Source organism: Prinia subflava, chromosome 8 (genome assembly GCF_021018805.1).
Source record: "Prinia subflava isolate CZ2003 ecotype Zambia chromosome 8, Cam_Psub_1.2, whole genome shotgun sequence".
Taxonomy (NCBI): domain Eukaryota; kingdom Metazoa; phylum Chordata; class Aves; order Passeriformes; family Cisticolidae; genus Prinia; species Prinia subflava.
The window spans coordinates 24,117,749-24,141,699 of NC_086254.1; the positions used below are offsets into that span (position 1 = coordinate 24,117,749).

The following is a 23,951-nucleotide window of genomic DNA, read 5'->3' on the forward strand; positions in this document are numbered from 1 at the left end:
TGAGGGATGCCATTTTTAAAATATGCATGATTTCTTCTGATTCTGCAGAAATTCAAGCTATTTTCATCCTTCCTCAGAACTTTCTATGGATTTTATCCTGTCCCAATGGCAGAGAAATGTCCCAATCCCATCCCTGGGACCTTCATGCCAGGCAGAAACGTGTTCAGGCTGTGCCAAGGATGCAGAAGCCTCTTTTGTAAAAGTGCAAAGACTTTAAAATAAATAATGGAAGACTAATTCTAGAGAAAAAAAATAGAACTCTTTATTTTCTTACAAAACTGCCTAGAAATATTCAGATAGTGCACAAATTGTTTCATACATTGTTCTGGGGGTACATTTACATGTCTGAGCAAAACAGAGGAGAACAAACAAACGAAAAACAAGAGACACACCAACAAATACTAAAAACTTACATCATTTCAACATGTAAAAAAATAAATTCAGGGTTATATACGGAGATAAAGCTGTGCTTGAAACTACAAAAGTGTAAAACCAGTGGCCATAACAGCCAAAATCCAGCATTGCATGCAGGGCAGTGACAATTTGAACCTTCAGACATCGCAGTCTCCACCAGAAACAGACCCCTTGGGAATGTTTTGGGTCCCCATTTCCTGTGGAATTGTCCTTGGAAGCATCATTTTGTTATTGATCTCCTGTTAGGATCAGCGGCAGAGGCAGAACCCACGGGGTTCCAGTGGCTCAGGCCTTTCCATGCAAGGAAAGACCATTCTATTTTTACTATAAAAGTGGGATAAAATGGGTTGTGCAGGAGCTGGAGGGAGGGAAATCCACGGGGAAGAGCAGAGGGTGTGTCAGGCACAGGACTGCAACTGCTCAAAGCAAAGCCACCAACCCTGTCGGTGCCTTTGTCCCTGTTTCCCTCCCATCCAGGCAGTGAAGAATGCCAAGAAAATGTATTTCTGTCCTTATCCCCAATTCCCAGCCCTGCTTTAGCCTTTTTCCAGATCCCCAACCCCTTCTCATGGCACTGGTGACTCGAGGAGGTCTGAGGCAGTTTCCTCTCCCTCTCTGAGCTCCCAGGGCCAGTCCAGCCGTGCCTGGTCCCAGACTGGAGGCAGCTCTCCCCAAACTGGGCTTTAAACAACCTCCAGGGCTCCTCAGCTGCACTAAATCCCTGCATTTCCACAGGTCTATGAAAGCATTTGGTGCTTTTCTCTCTTTTTAAGCACATTTTCCCAATAAATCAGCCTGGGAGCTTCTCCTGGTGCTGTTCCTGGCTCAGCAGTGGCTCCAGGGATGTGGGGCAGTTCCTCCCTGGCTGCTGGAGCCTCCAGAGCTTTCACTTCCACAGCTGATCTCTCTCTCTTTTAAGAGGAGGCAGCAGCAGGGCTGTCCTTTATTTTCTGGAACCTGTATTGAACAAAAAAAGAATTTTTATAGTGATTATGTCAAAGCAAACAGCACTGAACAAACTTCAGTTAAAGGAGTGAATATTCAGATTAGACTGGGAGATATCTTTTTCCTAGGTTCTTGGCTGACAATAAATTACCTTCCCCAGCATTGAAATGTCCTTGATTTCTAACTGGAGGATTTAATTCTAGATCTGAGGCTTGTTTTCTCAATTTACGTTGTTGCACAAGTTAAATTATTTTGTTAGCTCGTTTGTATAAACTTGTGAGAGAGAAAATCCTCCATTCAAAACACGTAACTTGCAACACTGCACGACTATTTACAGACAGATTTTACTTTGTCCTGCTGCCTCAAATGAGGTTTTGTTAACTAAACAAAATGTCTTTAAACAAGATGCCTTCACTGAGGCATCTTCTTTCCAATGTGTGAAGTGATGCTCAAGGACAAATGCTCTTTTCCAGGAAATAGCTTCTGGGAAGAAGTTGTAACACAAATTACAGAGAAGTTGTAACACAGCACTGGCTGTTATTTCCTGCAGCAGTGGGTACATGTTGATTTCCCCTTTCTGGTCTGCATCACGCACAGAAAACGTGGATACAGAATTACCTGCAGAGCCACGAGCTGTGCGAAACAGGGGACAATTCCTGTTCAGATACGGAATGAGATGGGATTTAACGTGCTAAAACAGAGAATCGGGATGGCCCTGGCGCTGAGAGAATGGAGAGCAGACAAACACGTGTTGTACTGCACCCTGTTTGTATGAGAAACCCCCCGAGCAGTGAGGAGAGCCCTGTGCGCAAGGAAACACACACACACGCATGCACACATGTGCACACACACGCACACACACACACAGACACACACAGACACAGACTCACACACGCATGCACACACAGACACACACAAATACACAGACTCACACACACCTCACACACACCTCACACACACAGACACACACACACACAGACACACACCTCACACACACAGACACACACCTCACACACACAGACACACACACACACGCACACAGTCACACACAGACACACACAGACCTCACACACACCTCACACACACCTCACACACAGACACACACAGACACACACAGACACACACAGACTCACACACGCATGCACACACACACGCACACAGTCACACACAGACACACCTCACACACACCTCACACACACACACAGACACACACAGACACACACAAATACACAGACTCACACACACACACAGTCACACACAGACACACCTCACACACACCTCACACACACCTCACACACACCTCACACACAGACACATACACACACAGACACATACACACACACAGACACACCTCACACACACGCACACACACAGACACACACACACTCTTACACACGCACACACTCACTCACACACACTCACCTGCCCGCGGGCGGAAGGCGATGGGCAGCGCCCGGCTGGGGATGAGGATTCCTGAGTGCAGCGTCTCCACCGGGCCCTGGTCCGTGGCCACCACGCGGTACTTGCGGATCAGCTGCAAGGAAACAGCCCCCACGTTTGGATCTGGATTAATTGAGTGATTAATTGGAGTGTGGAGCCCCCGGGCTGCCAGGGGAAGCTGCAGGGCAGAGCCCTGGAGCACTCTGCTCTTTGGGAAAGCCTCAGCGCTCAGGTGAGCACAGAGCACCCCAGGGTGCTCTGCAGCACTGTGGAAATCATCTCCTCACCTGGCTTCACCCACCGGCCCCGGGCCTTGCCCACCTCTGCTGTTCACACCTGTCCCAGTTCCAGAGGATTCTCCTTTCCCAGTGTCCCCAGTGGCTGTGGCGCTGCTGATGCTCTGTCCCATGTCCCCTCCAGGGCACTGCCCCTTGCCCTGCCCTTGTACCACCCCCACGGTCAGACCATTGCTCCTGACCCCACACCTACCCCTGAACCCCCCGTTGGTCTCTGTGTCCCTGGAGCTCTCTGGCACGAGCCTGCAGAACCGACCCTGTGGAACCCCAAACAGGAGCCCCTTGCTGCTCCCTTCTCCTCCTGACCCGTGCTGTGAGCACGGCCCCAGTGCCTGCTCCGTGCCCACCCTAAAGGCCTCCAGAGGAGACAGGGAGGGCAGCAGCAGCCACCATCCACCTCCACTTTGCTACACTGGAGGAGCAAACCCCCCCTAGAATTCCCCGAATTCCCCTTTTTTTGGGGTGTTTTACCCAGCAAAGGGCCAGGTGGAGCTGCAGCTCTGCCCAGCAACCACCCACCCCCAGCCATATCCATCTCCAGCCACATCCACCCCCAGCCACATCCACCCCCAGCCACATCCACCCCCAGCCACATCCATCTCCACGTTGCTGCACTGAAGGAGCAAACCCCCCCTAGAATTCCCCTTTTTTGGGTGTTTACCCAGCAGAGGGCCAGGTGCAGCTGCAGCTCTGCCCAGCAACCACCCACCCCCAGCCATATCCATCTCCAGCAATATCCACCTCCAGCAATATCCACCCCCAGCCACATCCACCCCCAGCCACATCCATCTCCACGTTGCTACACTGAAGGAGCAAACCCTCCCATAGAATTCCCTTTTTTTGGGTGTTTTACCCAGCAGAGGGCCAGGTGCAGCTGCAGCTCTGCCACGCGGCGCCCCACGCACATCCTCTTGCCGATGCCGAAGGGGACGTGGGAGAAGGGGTGGATGGAGCCCTTCTGCAGCCAGCGCTCGGGCCTGAACTCAGCCCAGCCCCTGAAGTACTCCTCGCTGCAGCCCAGGGCGTGGCTGTTGATCATCAGCACCGTCTGCAGCAAAGCAAGGCAGAGAATCACTCCACAAATCCACCCCAGGCTCCCGAGGGGATCAGCTCCGGGATAGGAAAGCGTAACTCAGCAGCTCCCGTAGGGGAGCTCGTGTCATTCCCCAAAAATTCACTGGAAAGTGGAAAAGGTCGTGGTTTCCTCAGAGAATCGTGGAGGGAAAAAAAGTTGGAATGGTAGATTGAAATTATTCAATCAAACATTGAAATTATTCCAGGCAAATCTTTCTGTCTAAGCCCAACAGCAGTGCAGGCAGGTGTGGGTTTGTGTTTGTGGGAATCCCTCATTCCTTATCCTGGGGCTGCTACTTTGGCAAAGCCAGTCTGGAACTGAACTATGAGCAACTGCTGTGGTTTACAGGGCAATTAATAAACGGGAAATCCTCCCAATGAACTGAATTAATTGACTTACCCCTTTGGGCAGCACGTAATTTCCCAGAACCATTTCCGTGTCGATGGTGCGAGTGGTGAAAGGCACTGATGGACTTAACCTGCAGGGCAAGAGAACAATGGGTTAAATTCCCAGAATTTTCCTTCTTTTATTCCCTTTAAACAGCAAGATGAACAAAATCCTGCTTTCTGGAAAACTCTTTCTCCCCTGTACAAAGAAGCTGGTAAAAACCTGGGTGATGTTTTGCACGTTATTTGGGATTTTTACCTCATGGATTCTTTCAGGCAGGCTTTCAGGTAAGGCATGTCCCTCAGGCTCTCAGCACTCGGGCTCTTCTGGGCACCCAAAACTCTCTGGATTTCCTGGAAAAGCTTCTGCTGGACGTGTGGATTGCGGGAAAGGTTGTACAGAGCCCACAGCAAACTGTTGGCTGTCTGGAACAAAGCAAAAAGAAGAGTTGGGGGCTCCTTTTGCAGGCACAGAAGGAAGTTGTCCAAAGTTCAAACCAGCGTTCATGGCTGGGCACAGCTTCATGGGATTTTGGACAGCCTGAGGGATTGTGAGCAGTCCCAGTTGTCCTCCAGAATTAAAAATCCAGAGATTTCAGGCAAAAATCCAGGGATTTCAGGCAAAAATTCAGGGATTTCAGGCAAAAATCCACCTGCACTTGGGCCACTGAGGATTAACTCAGGATGAGCTCCCTCCCAGGTGTGCTGGTGGTGGGGTTGTGGAAGGAAGGGGGGAACTGGGATGGTTTGAAACCCTTGGAAAATCAATTTTACCATCTACAACCCCACTATCTGCAGCCAAGGAGGGAACTGGGGAGAATTTAAACCTTTGGTAAATCAGATTTACCATCTCCACCTCGGTGATCTGCAGCTAAGGAAGGAATTTAAACCTTTGAAGAATCAGCTTTACCATCTCCTCCCTACCAATCTACAGCCAAGAAGGGAACTGGGGAGAATTTAAACCTTTGGAAAATCAGCTTTTACCATCTCTACCTCAGTGATCTGCAGCTAAGGAGGGAGCTTGGAGGGAGTTTAAACCTTTGGAAAATCAGATTTGCCATCTCCACCCCACCAATCTGCAGCTAAGGAGGGAATTGAGGGGAATTTAAACCTTTGGAAAATCAGATTTGCCATCTCCACCCCACCAATCTGCAGCTAAGGAGGGAATTCAGACTCTTGGGAAATCAGCTTTACCATCTTCTCCCCACAAATCTGCAGCCAAGGAGGGAGCTGGGGAGAATTTAAACCCTTGAAAATCAGATTTACATCTTGTCCCACCAATGTGCAGACAAGGAGGGAATTGAGGGGAATTTAAACCCTTGGAAAATCAGATTTGCCATCTCCTCCCCACCAATGCACATCCAAGGAGGGAGCTGGGGGGAATTTAAACCCTTGGAAAATCAACTTTATTATCTACAGCTCCACTATCTGCAGCCAAGGAGGAAACTGAGGGGAATTTAAACCCTTGGAAAATCAGATTTGCCACCTCCTCCCCACCAATGTGCATCCAAGGAGGGAATTGAGGGGAATTTAAACCCTTGGAAAATCAGATTTGCCACCTCCTCCCCACCAATGTGCATCCAAGGAGGGAATTGAGGGGAATTTAAACCCTTGGAAAATCAGATTTGCCACCTCCTCCCCACCAATGTGCATCCAAGGAGGGAATTGAGGGGAATTTAAACCCTTGGAAAATCAGATTTGCCACCTCCTCCCCACCAATGCACATCCAAGGAGGGAGCTGGGGGGAATTTGAGCCCTGTAAATTCATCTTTACCGTCTCGACGCCGGCGATCTGCAGCTCGGCGATGGCAGCGTAGAGCTCCTTCCTGGACAGGAGCCCCCCCGAGTAGATGTCACACAGAAAATCCTCCTGCGGGTTGGCCGAGTGCTTCTGCAGCCGGCAGTCGATGGAGTGCTTGGCTGGGGAGGGCAGAATTCAGGGAACACAGCTCAAAATCCCGGAAAAATAACAGCAAATCCACGTTTGGCACGCTGGGGTTTAAGGGAGAACCAATCTGTGCTCTATTTTCCAAGCAGTGGGTAGATAATGATTCACTTTATAGTCAATAAAGAATGGTATTTTCACTTTTCAAATAAAAGAACTCAGTCCCAAAAATCGCTTTTCAACAGAGGAGCTCCTGCGGACTCCAAGGAATTTTACTCTCTTAAATCAGGGGAGGAAATCCGTGGCACACTGAGGGAAATGTTCAGCAGACAGAAGCACGAGGGTGTAAAATTAATTACCTGGGGTTCTCAAAGGGGATCAGGGCGTTAAAAAATCAAAGGGATTTAGCACCCAGAACCCCCGAGGGGAAATGTAACCCTTGGATTTAGCAGGGGAAGGCACAAGGAGATGCCAAATTCCGACATGCTGAGGTTTCCTTAAATAAAAATAAACAGATTTTGCTCATGAGTGTCCCATCTGTTAAAACCAGTTCCTGTAAGGAATTATTCATTTGAAGTGAAGGTGTCAAACTGGTTTTTCTGAGCAAAACTGGTTTAAAGTGTCTTTCCTGAAGCCCATAAAGTAAGAAGCAATAAAATAGGTGAGTGTGTGGCTGGCAGGATAAAAAGCCTTAGGACTCAAATATCCCAAGGGAATATATAAAAACCAAGGGAAATATCTCAGAGTCACAACCTCCCAAAAGCTTTCTCAGCCTTTAGTTATGCCTCTAACTGTGTAAATTAATGAAATTTAAAATATTAGTGAATGAAATAATTTTAAAATATTAAAAACACAAACTTAACTTCACATCTGGAGTTTAAATAATTTTTAAACTTGGGGGACCAACTCATTTTAAATAGTCAAAAAATGTTGTCAAAAAGTCAAACTGCACCTTATTATTTAAATTACTTCTGGTTTTAAGATCTACAACTATGCTGCAGGTTGTTCAGAAAAGCTGGAGTTTCTATTTTTTTGGAAACAGGTTTTTGTTGTGTGCACAATTCTTGTTTCTCAAGAAAACGAGTCTTTGAGGGAAGTCCCTTTTCATTTATACCCTCACCTTTAAAGGGATTGTACATTTTTAATTCACTTTTATGATAGATTAAGGTGGTGCCACGACTCTGCTGGCTCCCAGAATCCTGGGGCTTCCCTGGGAATTGGACATTGCCCCGGGGCTGGGTGTTAGTGACTGAAAACTGCTCCCATGTGGGAATAAATCCATGTTTAGGCACAGCAAAGGTGTTCTGATCCCTGCTGAAGGCGGGGATTACCAGCAGCATGTGGGAAAAAATCGATTCCAGCGAGGAGAAGACAGAGGTAAAGGGAAAGGAGATAAACTGGGATAAATTAAATAATGACCTGTTTTAAATATATCGTCCCATGCTTTGGTGTGAGCTTGCCAGACCTTGGTGTTGAGCCCCTTGTGCAGCTCCACGGGGGTCACCATCATCATCCCGAAGGTGGCCATCATCTGTGGGGGGAAAAAAGGGGGGAAACCTCCCTTTAATCTCTTTTATTCCATCTGCTTGCAGTCCCTGAACCTTAGGAGGCTGGAAAGTGGGGGGAATTTTCAGGAAGGCAAAATCCTGGTGGGTTTTCCATCCTGGACAGAGAGGACAGGTCTCAGTCTGCTGAGGGCACATCCAGATAAGAACTGGGGACAGCCAGGAGCTCCCTGAGCAGGGAATGAATCCCATTTATTTCAGGCACCTGCTGGGAGTGGGACAAGGTGATTTTTGGCAGGGCCTCTCCCTCCCTTGACAGAAACCCTGAGGCAGGGTGGCTGCCTGTGTTTGGTGACTGAAATCAGGCAGGTTTGTACCCCAGGGGTACCAGGAGTGACCCCAAGCCCGGGGATTTGTGTGACCCCACACAAAGGCACTGCCCACCCTGCAGGGTGCTCAGGGAGGAGCAGAGCCACCAGCCAAGCTGCAGCTCTCCTTCCAGGGCTGCCCTGCTGGCCACTCATCATTCTCCCACCCCACAGCAGCTCAGGATTAGCTGGTTTTGGACACTCAGCACAGAAGACTGAGCTGCTTTTTCCAGCTGGCTCCTTTAAACTGCTGCCTCCCATTAACAGCAGGGATAAAAAATCACCCCAGCCCCGGGAGAGACTCCTCCCTACCGTTTTTACAGCCTTGATGAAGTTCAGGCTTTCCTCTTCCACGTCCTGCTGCAGGAGGCCAAACCTCTTCCCATACAGCACCAGACAGATACCTGTTGTTAGGCAATATTATAAATAAGTTTATAAACAAAAGGGAGCGTGGGATGCATCATTTATCGCCAGGGGATGGCTTGGAGGAGCCTTCTGAAGATGTTCTTGGTGCAGACCTGTCAGAGCAGCCCCGGTAAAACACCTCCTGTGGGTTTGCCTCGATCAGAGAGGGTTTCCAGCTGAGGGGCCCTTGCAGCAACACTGCTGCACAAATTGGGATTGCCTCTGACCCCTCACGAGCAGAGCTGGAGATTTGGCTCAGATCTGGTGAATTCACTGAGGAAAATTGAGTGGCAGGAGGACAGGGCTTGAGGAGCATCTACCACAGCATTCCCTGCTCCTTTCCACAGCCACAAACCTCTTGCAAAGTCTGGCAGCATCCTGCACTCCACCCCTTTCCACTTGTCTTTCTTTCCCCTTTCTTTTCCAGCTGTCACTTCCTATTTCTCCCTTTCCAAAAGCAGCCATGGCCACTGACAGTGGAAAAAAAAAGAAAATAATCACTTTGAGGAGCTCAGTCCAGAGCTGCTGAGGGCAGCGGGGTCTGGCAGAGCTGGGTCAGGCACTACACCCAATCCTCCCTTTTTTTGGGAATCACTGAGCTCCTTTCTGCCCTGTGCCATTCCTGGCAGATTCCTCAGTGCTCTGGAAGGTTCCTAAGGATGGGGCTGTGCCTTGGTAACCCATTCCAGCACTACTCAATCCCAACGTGAACGTTGGAAATGGGATTTTCCAGCCTTTGCCTACAGCCAAGGCTCTGTTATTGGAATATTTCATTGATCCTGCACTACTGCTAATTAATAAACATCACAAGGACAAAAAAGGCTGTGTTATCTGATCCCACTCTAGATAAATGGACCGTAATCCCCCCAATTTTTGGATTTCTAAATCTTTGGAATGTTTGAATTTTTAGAAGCCATGCAGGCAGCGAGGCAGAAATTTCTATTTGTGCTGATGAATTTTGCACTGGCAGTCCCTGGCTGGTCTGCAACTCTCTTTCCATGGTATTACAGCTGAGAGTTTGGAATAATATAAATAAGCAGCCAACACATTCATCCCTGCTCACATTTGAACTGCAGTGCCCTGGCAGGTGCACCACACTCAGGCAAAATCCCACTCACTTTCAAAAGACCATTTGTTGAATTCTGAGTAGACATCTTCCATCTGGCCATTGTGGTCACAAATTTCATCTATTCTGTGCATAAAATCCTCCAGGACCTAAATGGTGAAGAGAAGAGAGAAAAAAGAATAAAAATATATAATAGAATGACACCAGCTAATAAAAACCCCGGTGTAATTCCGCATTTCAACTGCTTTTAAGCAGATAACAATCTGGCATGAGAGGAATCCTTTTGTTCCCCGTTCTTCGAACAAGATTCAACTTCCCCCTGTGTGAGCAAACGTTTGGATTTGACATAGCTCCCGTGCCTCGCTGAACTCTGCCTCCCTCGCAGGGATGAAATCCCTCACTCGGGGCCAGCGCTGGCGTTTCACAAGGGAGGATTAAAGTGTTTGTTTATCACAGATGCTGCTCAAACTCCCCCAGGAGCACAGAGGTTAAGGACGGAGGTGTTCCCTCAGGGGAGGAGCAGAGGAATCAAGGGGTAAAGGCAAAAATCACTGAATGCAGGAAAAGCTGCTTGCAGGAGCTGTGTCCTTATGGAATAATCCTATTTTTCTGTGGAGACAGCCTCAGCTCAGGGTTTCTGTGTGGTCCCAGACCCTGGCAACAATTTGTACTTGTTATTCCCTCGGTCTGGGTGTGAACCCGCGGTTTTATCACTGCGGAGTCAATAAAGCTGTCCAGACAAACCGGATCTGTTTAGTTCCCCCGGGCTGCTCGGGATTCCTCAGAGCACGGTACCTCATTGATGGTCGTATCCAGTTTCACAACTTCCGCGGGCTTCATTAATTTCTTCTGAAAGGCGCTCCTCACCCTCTGCCAGTCCTTTCCCTCCCTGCATTGAAACAACCACAGCCGGCTTGGAGGGCGAAAAACCTCAGAGAAGAATGAAAACAGGGAAAAACCACCCCAAACCTGCGGCGTGCGCGCTGCTGATGCTCCATCGCACCGACGGCACAGCCGGGGGATCCTCGGGGGCGGGGAGCGCTCTCCAGCCGCCCTCGGCGACCGGAGCCGGGCTGGGGGCGGCCACAGCATCCCCCGGGCACCGGGACCCCCGGGCACAGCGACCCCCGGGCACCGGGACCCCCGGGCACAGCATCCCCCGGGCACCGGGACCCCCGGGCACAGCATCCCCCGGGCACCGGGACCCCCGGGCACAGCATCCCCCGGGCACAGCGACCCCCGGGCACCGGGACCCCCGGGCACGGCATCCCCCGGGCACCGGGACCCCCGGGCACGGCATCCCCCGGGCACCGGGACCCCCGAGCACAGCGACCCCCGGGCACCGGGAACCCCGGGCACCGGGACCCCCCGCACCCTCCACCCCTGGCCCTCCCCGAGATGCTGCGGGTACCACTCACAGGATGAGCAGCCCGTAGCCCTCGTCGCGATAGTCGCGATAGGCTTTCCAGGGCTTGATCTCCAGGCGCTGGGGGCAGGCGCTCTCGCGCGGTACAGAGCCTCCAGCAGGCAGGGCGCCGCGATGTGCACCGAGTCGAAGGCGCCCAGCTTCATGCGGAAAATCTTCCCGAAGCGCCGGTGGTACTGAGCCTGCGGAGCGGGGAGAGCAGCCCGCCGTGAGCGCTGCCCAGTGCAGCATCCTCATCCCGTCCTCAGATCTCCATCCTCATCCTCATCCCATCTCCACCCTCATCCTCATCCTCATCCTCATCCCATCTCCATCCTCATCCTCATCCTCATGCCACCCCCAGCCCCGCCGCCTCACCAGGGTCTCGTGTTGCCTCTTGAGCCCCCCTTTCCAGAGCACGTCGGGCAGGCTGCCCATCAGCGGCCAGCTGGGCGGCCCCGGGCAGCGTCTCCGCCGGCCGCAGCGCGCTCAGCGAGGACGCGGCGCGGCCGCAGGTGCGGGCGGGGAGCCGGGGGAGGAGGAGGAGGAGGATGCTGCAGCCGCCCATGGCCGCGGTGCCGGCCCGCGGCCGTGCATAGGTGCATTTATAGCAGCCCGAGGTGCTGGACTTTCATCCGCGCCAATGGGAGCCCTGGGTGGGGTGAGGTGGGGCGGCTGCCCCGGCCCTGCCCGCCGAGCCCGCGGGGCAGGCGGGTCATGAAAGGGTTCAGGCGGGGCAGGGAGGAACCGCGCCAGCGCCTCCGCCCACCGGGAGCCGGGGATGCGCTGATCCGACCCGCCGGGAGCCGGGGATGCGCTGATCCGTCCCGCCCGGAGCCGGGGATGCGCTGATCCGACCCGCCGGGAGCCGGGGATGCGCTGATCCGACCCGCCCGGAGCCGGGGATGCGCGGGCCGGACCCGCTGGGATCGGGGGGAATGAGTGGATGGGACCCGCTGGGACCGGGGGATGCCCGGGTCGGACCCACCGGGATCCGGGGATGTGCGGATCGGATCCGATGGGATCCGGGGATGTGCGGGAACGGGATCCGGGGATGCCCGCTCCGGTCCCCGGGAGGAAGGGACGCAGCGGTGGCCACGCCGCGGGCAGCGGCTCCGCTCCTTGCCTGGCGTTCGTGCGAGCGGTCTCGTAGCTCTCTCTCTCTCTCTCTCCTCTTTTTTTTTTTTTTTTTTTTTTTTTTTTTTTTTTTTTTTTTTTTTTTTTTCCCATTTTTTTAAATTCGTTTATTTTAGAGTCTGAGCACCCGCATGAGCGTGGAGGGGCTGCGCTGTTCATCCTGCAGAGCGCAGGTGGCAGAGCAGTTCCGTTTTCCCCGCTGCATTTGCACTTTAAAAAGACGGAATTAAAAAACACAAAGTGCAGGGAGCTGAGGAACAAGAAGTTGTGGGGTGTGAACTGCCCTTGCCCTCCCTGGCTGAACAACCAGAAAAGGTCATGCGGGCATCACCGGAGAAGGCAAAATTCCCTTCACTGTGAGAGTTGTTAGCCATTAAATCCTGACAAAAATGAGTGAATCCCTTTTAATCAGAAACTGCACAGAAATGCTGAAGGAATCTGAGGCTGAGAGAAGGCAGGAGAGGAGCAAAAACGGGTAAAGGAGGGAAAAGGAAAAAGGAAAAAGGAAAAAGGAAAAAGGAAAAAGGGAAAGGGGAGAGAAGAGAAGAGAAGAGAAGAGAAGAGAAGAGAAGAGAAGAGAAGAGAAGAGAAGAGAAGAGAAGAGAAGAGAAGAGAAGAGAAGAGAAGAGAAGAGAAGAGAAGAGAAGAGAAGAGAAGAGAAGAGAAGAGAAGAGAAGAGAAGAGAAGAGAAGAGAAGAGAAGAGAAGAGAAGAGAAGAGAAGATGGATCCTGCTGCAAGACAGAGCTGCCTGTAATCCAGAGGATTTCCAGGAAAGACAGTGTGGCTCCAATGGGGATTTGATTTTCTTGCACCCCACGCTGCCTCTTCTCCTCTCTTCTTTCCCAAGTGCCTTGTGTGACTCAGCTCTAATCCCCTTTCTGTGAGGTTTTGACAAAAGCAGGGTGCAGACAATGGCTGTGCTGGACAGGGCATGATCAGAAGATGGATTTGACACATAAAGGCACACTTCTCAAAGTCAAATTAATACCAATAAAAAGACCAAGGCAGCAGTGATCAGCAGAGAGAAAATGTAGAACAGAAAAGAAAATGTACAGAAGAAAAAAAAGTACACTGCAGAATTTTTGTAGGAGTTTTGTACATCTCCAAGTGATTTTCTGCAATGGGATCATCCTCTGTGGGCCACAAGGTCAGACCACTGCCCAGGCAGGTTTTAAAGTTAAAACTGATTCAAAGATTTGTATTTTTTTTTGGGGGGGAACACCACAAGTTGACGCTGTGCGATTTGTTTGCTTTGGAGCAGTGCTACTGAAACACATCCCACTGTCCTTGCAGGCAGCTCAGGCTCCATTCAACCATAATGAATGGAATTTTCTGAGAAACCAGACAAGAAGGGACAATTTGTGCGCTCTGCCTATTTCAGGAATGAAAATGAACTCATTTGAAGGGTCACAGCTCCGTGCCTGTGAAACGCTGCCTCTGAAGAGCCTGGAAGAGGCAAGTCAAGGCTAAACTGGGCACAGGTCAATTTTTCCATGTTCTTCACAGCTACGGGGAGGAAACCACGCTGTTAATAGGAAATCTTCTCTCTCTGGAGCTGTTTTTAAGTGACAGAATGGAAAAGGTTGTGTTTAACTCCCATGAATGTGATGTGCATCCCTGGCAGGGAGGTTGGTGTGCTGGGAGCTGGCACAGCTCACTCTGATCATTCCTCAATTAATTCCTGCTCCAGTGCAGCTCTGAGGGCGTCTTCAGCCTCCCCTTCTTCCCTCCTTTTTTGAGACACCTCAAATCCAAGCGTTAATTCTCATTTGGGACCCCTAGAGCACATCAAGGGTTATCTCAAGAGAAAAGCAAGGCCAGGTCAGAGTTCCTGAGCTGAGTTTTAGGTGTATCCCTCCAGTGGGGCACCGGGAAGGGTGGAGGTGTCACCACTGTCCCACAGATGTCCATCCACAAGAGTTCCCAGTGTTTCCCAGTATGACAGCAAATGACAGCTGGGAGTGGAACATGAAAAACCCTTCTCACCTCCCCACTATGGCAAGGAGGATTTTTAGGTGAAGACCAGGAGACAGCTGAAGATCAGAGCTGAAAAGCTGATTGTTCCACGCTTCTCTTTCACTCTTGGTTTGATTTCTGCTCTCTTGGATGTCAGCAGAGAACATTCCCTGGAGAACCCTGTGCTCCTGTGGAAGATCTGCTGTGCGGGTGCACACGGCTGGCTCACATTCTTTCACCACTAAATATTTAATTAGTCCAAGTTTTAGAGGTGTTTTCTGAGCTGGTTCGATTTCCAGTCCTACCTTTTGGGAAACAGTTGTGAAGTATTTGAATAAAGCCTGGAAACCCCACCAGGCTCAGAGCTCCTCCCCGGGATTTAAGGGACTGAGGTGGGCTTGGGGAGCTCATTAAAAACAACATCTGAACTTCCAGATCAAACCCTGGAGCTCAGGCAGAGTGACCTGAGTGATTTTCATGTGGTTCACTTCAAATACTTCAAATATCACCAAAATAACTCCTCAGTGGGAAGCAGCTTTATGCTGGGCGTGGATTTTCATTCTTAATGCCTGTAACTCCAGGAGGTTTGTGACATATTACACAATTCCTGACCCCTGCTCGTTCTCCTGGCTGGAAAAAGCTTTTTGCCAATTTAGCCTGAAAATTTTTGTGAAATCTCTGAGTTTTCTAAATTGATACAAAATGCTGAAGTGCCACAGGAGAATGAGGAGATTTAACAGGGAAGGTATTTCACAATGTGGGGAAGGGAAAATGATTGCAACTTGCAAACTCTGGTTGTTGTTGCAGGGTTTGCTCATGTTTGTTTATGCACTTTTAATTCTGTGTTAATTCTTTTAATTCTCTTTCCAGCTGAGGATCTTCAAGTTTTGTAAATATTGATGGGAAAGTACAGTCATTCCCATTCTCCAGAAGAGAAACTGAAATGGCTTTGAAAACTGAGATCTCCAAATTATTCACGTTCACCGTGAAATGAAAGCAAAAGAAACCTTTATTCCATTTTTACTCAAATACTATTCTTTAACACTAAACTCTTCTTATCTCACACTGTGGATGATCACCCCTCTCCAAGATGACAGCAGCGGTGTGAAGATAAAGCTCTGCTGAGGAAACGGAGCCCAAGGCAGTCCTGAGAGAGGGATCCAGACAAACAGAGGGAGGGATGAAAACTCAAATTCCACCAGCCCAGGGACCTTCCAGGAGGGCAGACACAGGGACCTGCATTCCCCAATAAATCATCAAATACTGGGAATGTCCTAGCACCGCCACCTCCTTTACCTACTGGCACAACTGAAATAGGACAAATTCGTGTGGCTTTGGCTCAGAGTGACCCCCTTCATGCAGGCTAAACCTGGAGAAATAATCACCCCATCCCCGTTTCCAGTGCACCTTGAATTCACAAACCCCCCTGGTGTGTGGAGGTTTCAAGGTCACCAAGGGCTGAGGAAGCTCTGTGGAACTCCAGGGAATGGGGAGAAGTGTTTGGGAACTCCAAAGGTCTCCCTGAGGCAGCAAAAGCTTGGGAATGCTCTTCCCCACCGAGCTGGATTGCAAAAGGCTGAGGAGGAAGGAGAAAACGTGCGAAAAGCCCCGGAGGAGATGTGAGATGGAGGGCAGGGCATGGAAGGGATCCCAGCCAGGGGAAGCCAACCACAGCAACAACAACGCCAGGGACCATGGCAAGAAGGAGCAGGTCCTTTTATGCAACTGGGAGAGAAACGAGGGCACTGGGTTCACTGGGTTCCTCTTACTCCACGGGTGCTGGCTGCTCGCACCCGTGCGCTGTTTTCACTTTTATTTACACAGGGAAGGTCTGCAGCCAGTTACTCTTGGCAGTGCTCACCCCGCAGAGCTTGCCTGAGCATGTGGGAGAGAAAAGATTTATTTTCAAAGCCTCGGAGTCATCGAATTCTTGTGAAATGCACTCCTTTTCTACTTGAGGGAAATTGCACTGGCTCGGTGGATGATGCAGTTAATCCAGCCAGGGGAATAACCACGGCTGGGGCTGTGTCCTTTCCTAGCAGGATCCTTTGGGAAGAGCAGGAGAATGGCCAGGGAGATGAGAGCTTGTTTTCACAGGAAAAGAGAGGTTTAGAGCTGGGATTATTTTGTTATAGAAATTAATAATAAAGTGGTTCTCTGGGGAGAAATTTGGTGATTAACTTTTTCCCTCAGTGGGAACAAGGCACGATGACGAAGATGCACCAAAATAAAATGTAACATTGGCCTGAGGGCCATCCAAAATATCTTTTATTATTCTGTCTTTCCTACTGGTTTGGAACAGGAGTTTTGAAATAAGCAGTCATTCAGAACAGAAAAAAAAACCCATAAAATAATTTTATTTCAGGGAATATTATAGAATTCAGTATCCCATCCTACTCCATCCCATCCTATCCCATTATCCCATCCCATCCCGTTATCCCATCCCATTATCCTGTTATCCCATCCCATTATCCCATTATCCCACTATCCCACTATCCCACTATCCCACTATCCTGTTATCCCATTATCCCATTCCATTATCCCACTATCCCACTATCCCATTATCCCATTATCCCACTATCCCACTATCCCACTATCCCACTATCCCACTATCCCACTATCCCATTATCCCACTATCCCATTATCCCATTATCCCACTATCCCATATCCCACTATCCCACTATCCCACTATCCCACTATCCCATTATCCCACTATCCCACTATCCCATTATCCCATTATCCCACTATCCCACTATCCCACTATCCCACTATCCCACTATCCCACTATCCCATATCCCACTATCCCACTATCCCATTATCCCACTATCCCATTATCCCACTATCCCATTATCCCACTATCCCATTATCCCATTATCCCACTATCCCATATCCCACTATCCCACTATCCCATTATCCCACTATCCCACTATCCCATTATCCCACTATCCCACTATCCCACTATCCCACTATCCCATTATCCCACTATCCCACTATCCCATTATCCCACTATCCCACTATCCCACTATCCCATATCCCACTATCCCATTATCCCACTATCCCACTATCCCACTATCCCACTATCCCACTATCCCACTATCCCACTATCCCACTATCCCATTATCCCGTCCATTCCCGTCTCATGGCGCCCCCTGGCGGACCAGCGCCCCCAGGCCGCTTCCGCCCCTCCTTCCGGGCCGCACCAATCGCGGCGGGGGTGCTCTCATCTCCATTCGGTGCCCTTGGGGCTCTCGGGGCATCCCTCCGCGCTGAAAGCGGCACGAATAGAGATAATCCCCGATTTTCTTAGGGTTGCGCCTCTTTTCTGGAGATTTTCCTGGTCTTTCTTCTTTTTCCCATGCCCGTGCCCCTCCTCTGCGCGGAGGGCGGATGGATGCTTCAGCGACAACATGGCCGCCACCATGAAGAAGGCGGTGAGTGCGGAGCGGGCCCGGCGGGATTTGGTGCTTTTGTTCAGGATTTGTTCCCTTCCCGGGCAGGGATCGATCCCTCCCGAGGAGGCTCCAGCTTCTCCGCTGCCCCCGGGCCGCTGTGAGGGGGCTGAGGGCGCTGGGGTCGGGGTCTGGCACAGCGCTTGTCCTGCGGGGTTCGCGGCGTTGCGGAGTCTCTGCTGCGGCAACAAGGGCAGGGTGGACGTGTGGAAACAATTATTCCCTGAGAGGGTGGTTAATTATGGAGTCATCATCACGGCTTGGGGTGGAAAAGAGCTCGAATTTCATCTCGTTCCACCATTCTGCAGGAATGTCCCTGACTGCTGCTGTTCACAGCCTTTCTCCAGAGCAGCGTCTGCAGTTCAGCCTCAGGGGCAGGAAACCTTTGACTTCAGCATGCCAAGGCTGGCCAGTGTTCTAATTGGATGTTACCCAGCTAAATATGTATTCATTTGTATAAATATGTATTAAATTTGTATTTGTGATGTCCTTGGAGAGGCACTTTGAGCAGCCAGGTGCATGAGCAGGCTGTGGTGGCTGTCAGATTATTTTCCAAACACTTTGTGGCAGTGTCCTTGCAGTGAGACTCAAGTTAGTGCAAGAACTGAAATCATCTCTGAAATCATCATTCTGACCTCTCCTCCTCGCAGGCTGCAGAAGATGTCAACGTCACCTTCGAGGATCAACAGAAAATTAACAAGTTTGCAAGAAATACCAGCAGGATCACGGAGCTGAAAGAAGAAATAGAAGTGAAAAAGGTACATTTGTTTCACATCTCATCAACTTTCCCTTGGTCTGAATTAATTTTCAGCTGGAGCATAGAAAATTAGCAGCAGTGAGTTCCTGTGAGTTGAAGGTTTCTGATGCTTTGGAAATAGAGAATGCTAAAAATAGATCAGATATTAGTGACATTTAGATCTGCTGGATCGCCCTTAGTTAATTATTGTGTTAATGACAGATAATGAGTGCTTAGTAGGAGTTTCTGCAGAATTGAATGGCTGAATTCCAGCTCTGAAAGGGATCTCTTGGCCATCCTGGGGGTGGGACTTTGTTGCCAGGGCCTCTCTGAGCCCTTGCCCAGCTGTGAGCAGTGAAGGCCTCACAGAGGGGCCTCTCTCTGTTCTTGGCCACAGAAGCAGCTGCAGAACCTGGAGGACGCCTGTGATGACATCGTGCTGCTGGACGATGCCGATGCCCACCTCATCCCCTACCAGATCGGGGATGTCTTCATCAGCCACTCCCTGGAGGAGACACAGGAGATGCTGGAGGAGGCCAAGGTGTGTCTGGAGCTGCTGGAGCGAGCTGTCTGTGTGCTGGGCACTGTCTGTGCATCCTCTGGAGCTTCCACAGCCTGAAATTCCTGTTGGATTTGGGATCTGAGTCGCTCCAAAGGCGCTCCAGCCATAAATGCTGCAGCCAGACCTGGCAATAAGTTGGCAAAGCAGCTCCTCTTTGTTGGTTCTGTGTCGCTGACAAACCTGGCTCAGTTTGTTGTACAGAACTGGATGATTTTTATTTGTATTTTTCTTTTTCAGAGGAGTCTACAAGAGGAAATTGAAGCGTTGGAATCGCGAGTGGAGTCGATCCAGAGGGTGTTGTCTGACCTCAAAGTCCAGCTCTATGCCAAGTTTGGAAATAACATAAATCTGGAGGCTGAGGACAGTTAAAGCTTTTCTAAACACAACAACTTTTCTTAGGTTATTAAATGTTTTGATAACATTGCTGCAATTACATTTGAGAAAAGAAAATCCATCCCTTTCTCTTTGTTGTGTTGTTTTTTTTTTTTTACTTTCCTGTAAAGTTCTGTATATTTAATAAGAACTTTCTTATTTTGGTTATTGCAGTTATTTATTTATTCAGGAAAACTCTGACTTCACACTGTTGCTGAAGCAGCAAGATTGGAATATTTGCATTGTTTATTAAGGCAATAAAGCCAGGCACGTATTGGAGTTTTCTGGGTTTTATTTTCCACTCATGAGAAGGTTTAAAACAAATGGAGAGAAGGAATTTTGGGGTGGCTGTTGGATAAAAGCTGTGTGATACAGGGTGATGCTGTTCAGGTTTTTTTAAGGGCCCTTCTGGAGCTCCCAAATTCGTCCTCTGTGTTTCACCCTTAGCTCAGGTGCCAGGAATTTGCCAGAGGACAAACAAGGGCTCTTAAAAGCTCAATTGGTAGTGAGGAAAAGCTTTTGGAACCCCCATATTCACTCATTTACTGCTTTAGAGTTGGGACTCCCAAAAAGTGCTGCAAGTCACAGTGGTGAGCCTTAATTCCTAATTTCCCTGAACAGTTCCTAAATCCATATTTATGCAGTGAATTGGTGCCACAGTTGTTTGTAGGTTTCATTGCAGTGCCAGCATCAATCCCTGATCTGTGCCTCCGTCACTAGGAGGGGCTGAACGTCCTTTTTAAATGTCTTAATTGGCTAAATTAGTATTTATAACCAAAGGAAATACAAGCAAGGGGTGTTTTTTCCAGGTGGAAACTGGAGTCTGACCCATAGCAAGGAGCACCCAGCAGATGGCATCAGAGATCTGGGAATGCCAGGCTGGGGCAAGCCCTGCCAGGCTGGCAGTGCTGGCAGTGCCACTGCTGCTGGAGTGACAAAGCTTTGGGGGCTTTAACAGCTCCAAAGCCACCGCTGTGCTGAGCCTGTCACTGCTCTGCAGGGATTTCAAATGAAATTGGGAATTTCACCTCCAGCTGGGCCACAGGAGGGATGTGGCATCACTGGGGGGAAATGGGGGTTGGGGCGGTTTGGGTTGGAAGGGAGCTTAGAGAGGATTCATTTCCAAACCTCCAGGGTGTGCAGATCCTCAGGATCTTTGATCCTGACACTGGGATTGGCCATGAACACAGTGCTGGTGTTCAGGGGACTGCTCAGTGTGTGCTCAGTGCCACACACCTGATTTTCTCTCCCTGCAGGGTTCCACGTGTGTGATGCATTTTTCCTGTTGGCTTCATCCTTGCTACAAAAACGTGAGGGTTTTTTGCACCTGGGGTGTCCAATTTCCTCGTGTGCTCTGGACAATTGAGTTTGCAAGTCGTTACACCTCGGAGTTTTTCAGCTCAGCCTCTGAATTTTTGTTGTTTGCAGAGCTGTGCCAAGCCATCATTTGGTATTTTTGTAAGTGTAAAGCAGAACGTGCAGGAAGCACTTTTTTTATTCTGGAGTTGTCATTGTAGAAGTGGCTTTGCAGATGGTGCTTCAGCTGCTGGGGAGTGTTTGACAGCATCCTGGCTTTGCCTTTTAATAACCTTTCTGTCATGAAGATTTGCAATTGCTTTTGAGTTGGCACTTCCTCTCTTCAGCACCCCATGCTCTAAGGGCTTTTTATTTTTGGTAGATTGGAATCTTATCTCTGATAATGTTTCCTTTACCTGATCAAGGGAGCTGTGAGAGCAGCCCGTGAATCAACCCCTGGTGCTCTGTTCACCCCTGGACATCACAGGGATCATTCAGGTGCACTTGGCAATGTAAATGTTTAAATATCCTGGTCAGAATGCCAAGAGTTTATTGTCATTGTGTCGGCCAGGGAGTGACATTTGTAAGGCACCTGGAGGATGAAATGTGTCACAAAGTTCTTTTACTCTCAGGGCTTGTGGAGTGCTGGGCCCAGGATCCCTGACTGATGGAATCACCCATTCAGCTTTGTTTTTGTCTGAAAATACAATTTCAATTTGGTTTTGCAAGTCACAGAGTCACCCATGGCTGGTTTTTCCCTTGGCTGCAGCAATTAAAGCAGTAAAATACAGCTGAAATTCAGCTCATTTGGGTGCCTGCTTCAAGGAGGGCCCAGTTTTTTAAGGCTTGATAAAACCTCTGGCAGACAGGTGGGATTCAATTCCTGCATTTCAGGTATTTGCAAGGCTTGTTTGTGTTTCTGTGCCTCTGATACAGAAATGTTCCCCACAGGATGATCTCCCTTATCAATCCCCATTTTCTCCAGCAGATCTGGGATCCCTTTACACTCCACGACAGAAATGTGGTGGATAATTATTCAGTAATTACAGGAAATGGTGCGTAGCTGAAGCACTGAGAATTTTGTAGTAATAAAATCACATCCAAGGACAAAGAGAGCCTGAATTCTGAATGCTGAAGCCACATTTTCTGTAGGAACAACACAACTGAGCAGTTTGGTTTGCGTGAGTCAGTGGTTCAGATAATTTATCTAATGTTATTCTAATAGTCTGATTCATGAGAGGGAAAAAAATATGAATATATATAGGCATAATAAGGCCTGACAGAAATTATTTACAACCAACTTTGTCTTTATTTAGATTGCATGAGTCATGCAGAAAACCAAATTATTCTGTAATTTAACTTCAGCTGCTGGTGGGGCTGCACAGAACACCAAACACAGGCCAGGGAGGATTCCCCCAGCAGGAGATGGAGCAGGTTTGCAGTAAGGAGAATTCCATACAGCTGATAAAAGGTGGAATAAAAAAGGGAATAAAAAGTTATAAACGTGAGGAGAACATCAGGATGTGCTCGGTGTTGGACTCCAGGCTAGCCCAGGACTGCTCCCAGCTGTTCCCTAAGGAAAAATTCCTGTTGGATTTCTCACCACAGCCCAGCAAAGGGAGGAAAAATCTTGTTCAGGGGAGTTTTAGAGTCTGACAAGTTTTACCCTTTAAGCACAGGACAGAATTCCATCAAATCATCAAATTTGGGTGGTTTTTCCTGCCTTTTCTGTAACAAACAGGGCTGTGCACACCAGACTTACAATGCACAGCTTTGGGGGCTTTTAAAATTCTATTTAGAGTTAAATTTCTGCTGCCTCTTGGGTGTCTGGGATAAATCTGAATTTAACCAAGCTCCTGTGTAAGGCCTGGCCTTTGACCAACAACCTACAGCACACAAATTCATATTTATTTATAAATAAACCTGGCTGCCTTTGGGTACAATCAACTCAGAGGAAAATTATTAATCCCAACACACATGGCCGAGGAACTGCTGGCAACTCCAACACTGCTTTTTATTAACACCTGGGGGGAAAATAATAAAACTTCCAGTTCCACTGCTGTTGTGAAAGCATTTTCCCCTGCAGTTTTTAATCTTGCTGTTAAAAGTTCAGCCAGAAGAGCTTTGGTTTCCTTCTGAAAATGTCTCCCAGCACTGATGTTGAACATATCAGGGATCAAACAGCCTCTGGGAGAGGTGTTGAAACTAAAGTTTGTCTCTGTTGGTAGGGTTGGGGATGTGTCCAGGTGTTTGTTATGTGTGTGCTGCCTAAAACAAAGAATTGTGGTGGTTTCAGCTCCTGAGGAGTCGTGGGTGAGCTGGAGATGTTCAGGATGGCATCTACAGCAGGTGACTTCGACTCTGCAGAAAATGCTGCTGCAACACGTGTGCAGACAAATAAAAATTACTATTTAAAACCAGAAATGTTCAAGTTCACTATTTTTATATAAAGGAACAAAATGGACCTCACCGGAGACAAATTTTGGTCCTAGTGCCACATTTTATTGCAGTTACAATGCTTGATTTTAGACAAGAGGTGGGAAAATCAACTGCAGGATTCAGCTGGGTACAGCAGCAAACCCATTCCCGCTGTCAGACACAGGATCGGGTTGTGTTCATCCTCCTTTGGGGCAGCCTTCACACCTTTGGATTATTTACAAAAAGCTTTGGAAGTTTTGCTGACCAAACTGCTTTCCAGTGAGAAAATAACAACTTTTTCTGAAGAAGGGAGATTTATTTTTGCCCAGTTCTAAGGAAGTGATTGGAGCTGGCAGCTCTGTTATGAACTCAGAGGATTTTTTCAGATGTTATGTGGCCACCAAGACTTCCACTGGAGGAAGAAGAGTCAGTAACAAATGCTTAGCTGTAGTGAGAATTATTCTGTTGCCTGTGGACTGTTTTAAGATCCGATTTTGACTTTTCTCAAAATAATTGTGCTGCAGGAGATCAGGCACTGAGACAGTAATTGCAGTTCTGACAGCATCACCACGGAACGTTCCTGACTATCCCAGCTCCCAGTTTCAGTTCATTATTTCACCAGCTGTGTCACCTTCCTTTCCTTGGGGACTGAAGGGATTTAGCAAGTTCATTGAGACTCTGAAGTGCTGGGTTCAGAGAAGCCGTGGATAGGATGGATTTTCTGTTTGCAGTCAAGTATTTTAATTATCAAGTTAAAAATCTGTCTTTTCCTTCAAACACAGAACACTTCTTGTGTGGGGTGGAGATTTGGTGTGCAGAGCTTTAAAAAAACTC

The 23,951-nt window shown here is 48.9% G+C and overlaps 2 protein-coding genes across 2 annotated transcripts; one reads left to right on the forward strand and one right to left on the reverse strand.

The window, feature by feature from the left end:
* Positions 1–312: 312 nt before the first annotated feature.
* On the reverse strand, positions 313–12,348 carry LOC134552979 (1,25-dihydroxyvitamin D(3) 24-hydroxylase, mitochondrial). The gene is given in 14 exon segments (XM_063402205.1): positions 313–1,371; positions 2,782–2,893; positions 3,949–4,143; positions 4,570–4,648; positions 4,816–4,982; positions 6,331–6,476; positions 7,861–7,972; positions 8,627–8,718; positions 9,838–9,934; positions 10,581–10,674; positions 11,204–11,294; positions 11,297–11,393; positions 11,569–11,652; positions 11,654–12,348. Coding segments are annotated over 14 exon segments (1,485 nt in total). The 5' UTR covers positions 11,759–12,348; the 3' UTR covers positions 313–1,357.
* A 5,163-nt stretch (positions 12,349–17,511) lies between these two features.
* PFDN4 (prefoldin subunit 4) lies at positions 17,512–19,682 on the forward strand. Its single transcript, XM_063402207.1, has 4 exons — positions 17,512–17,715; positions 18,384–18,491; positions 18,867–19,010; positions 19,269–19,682. The coding sequence occupies exons 1-4, from the start codon at positions 17,692–17,694 to the stop codon at positions 19,398–19,400; spliced, it is 408 nt and encodes a 135-aa protein (XP_063258277.1). The 5' UTR covers positions 17,512–17,691; the 3' UTR covers positions 19,401–19,682.
* The last annotated feature ends 4,269 nt before the right edge of the window (positions 19,683–23,951 follow it).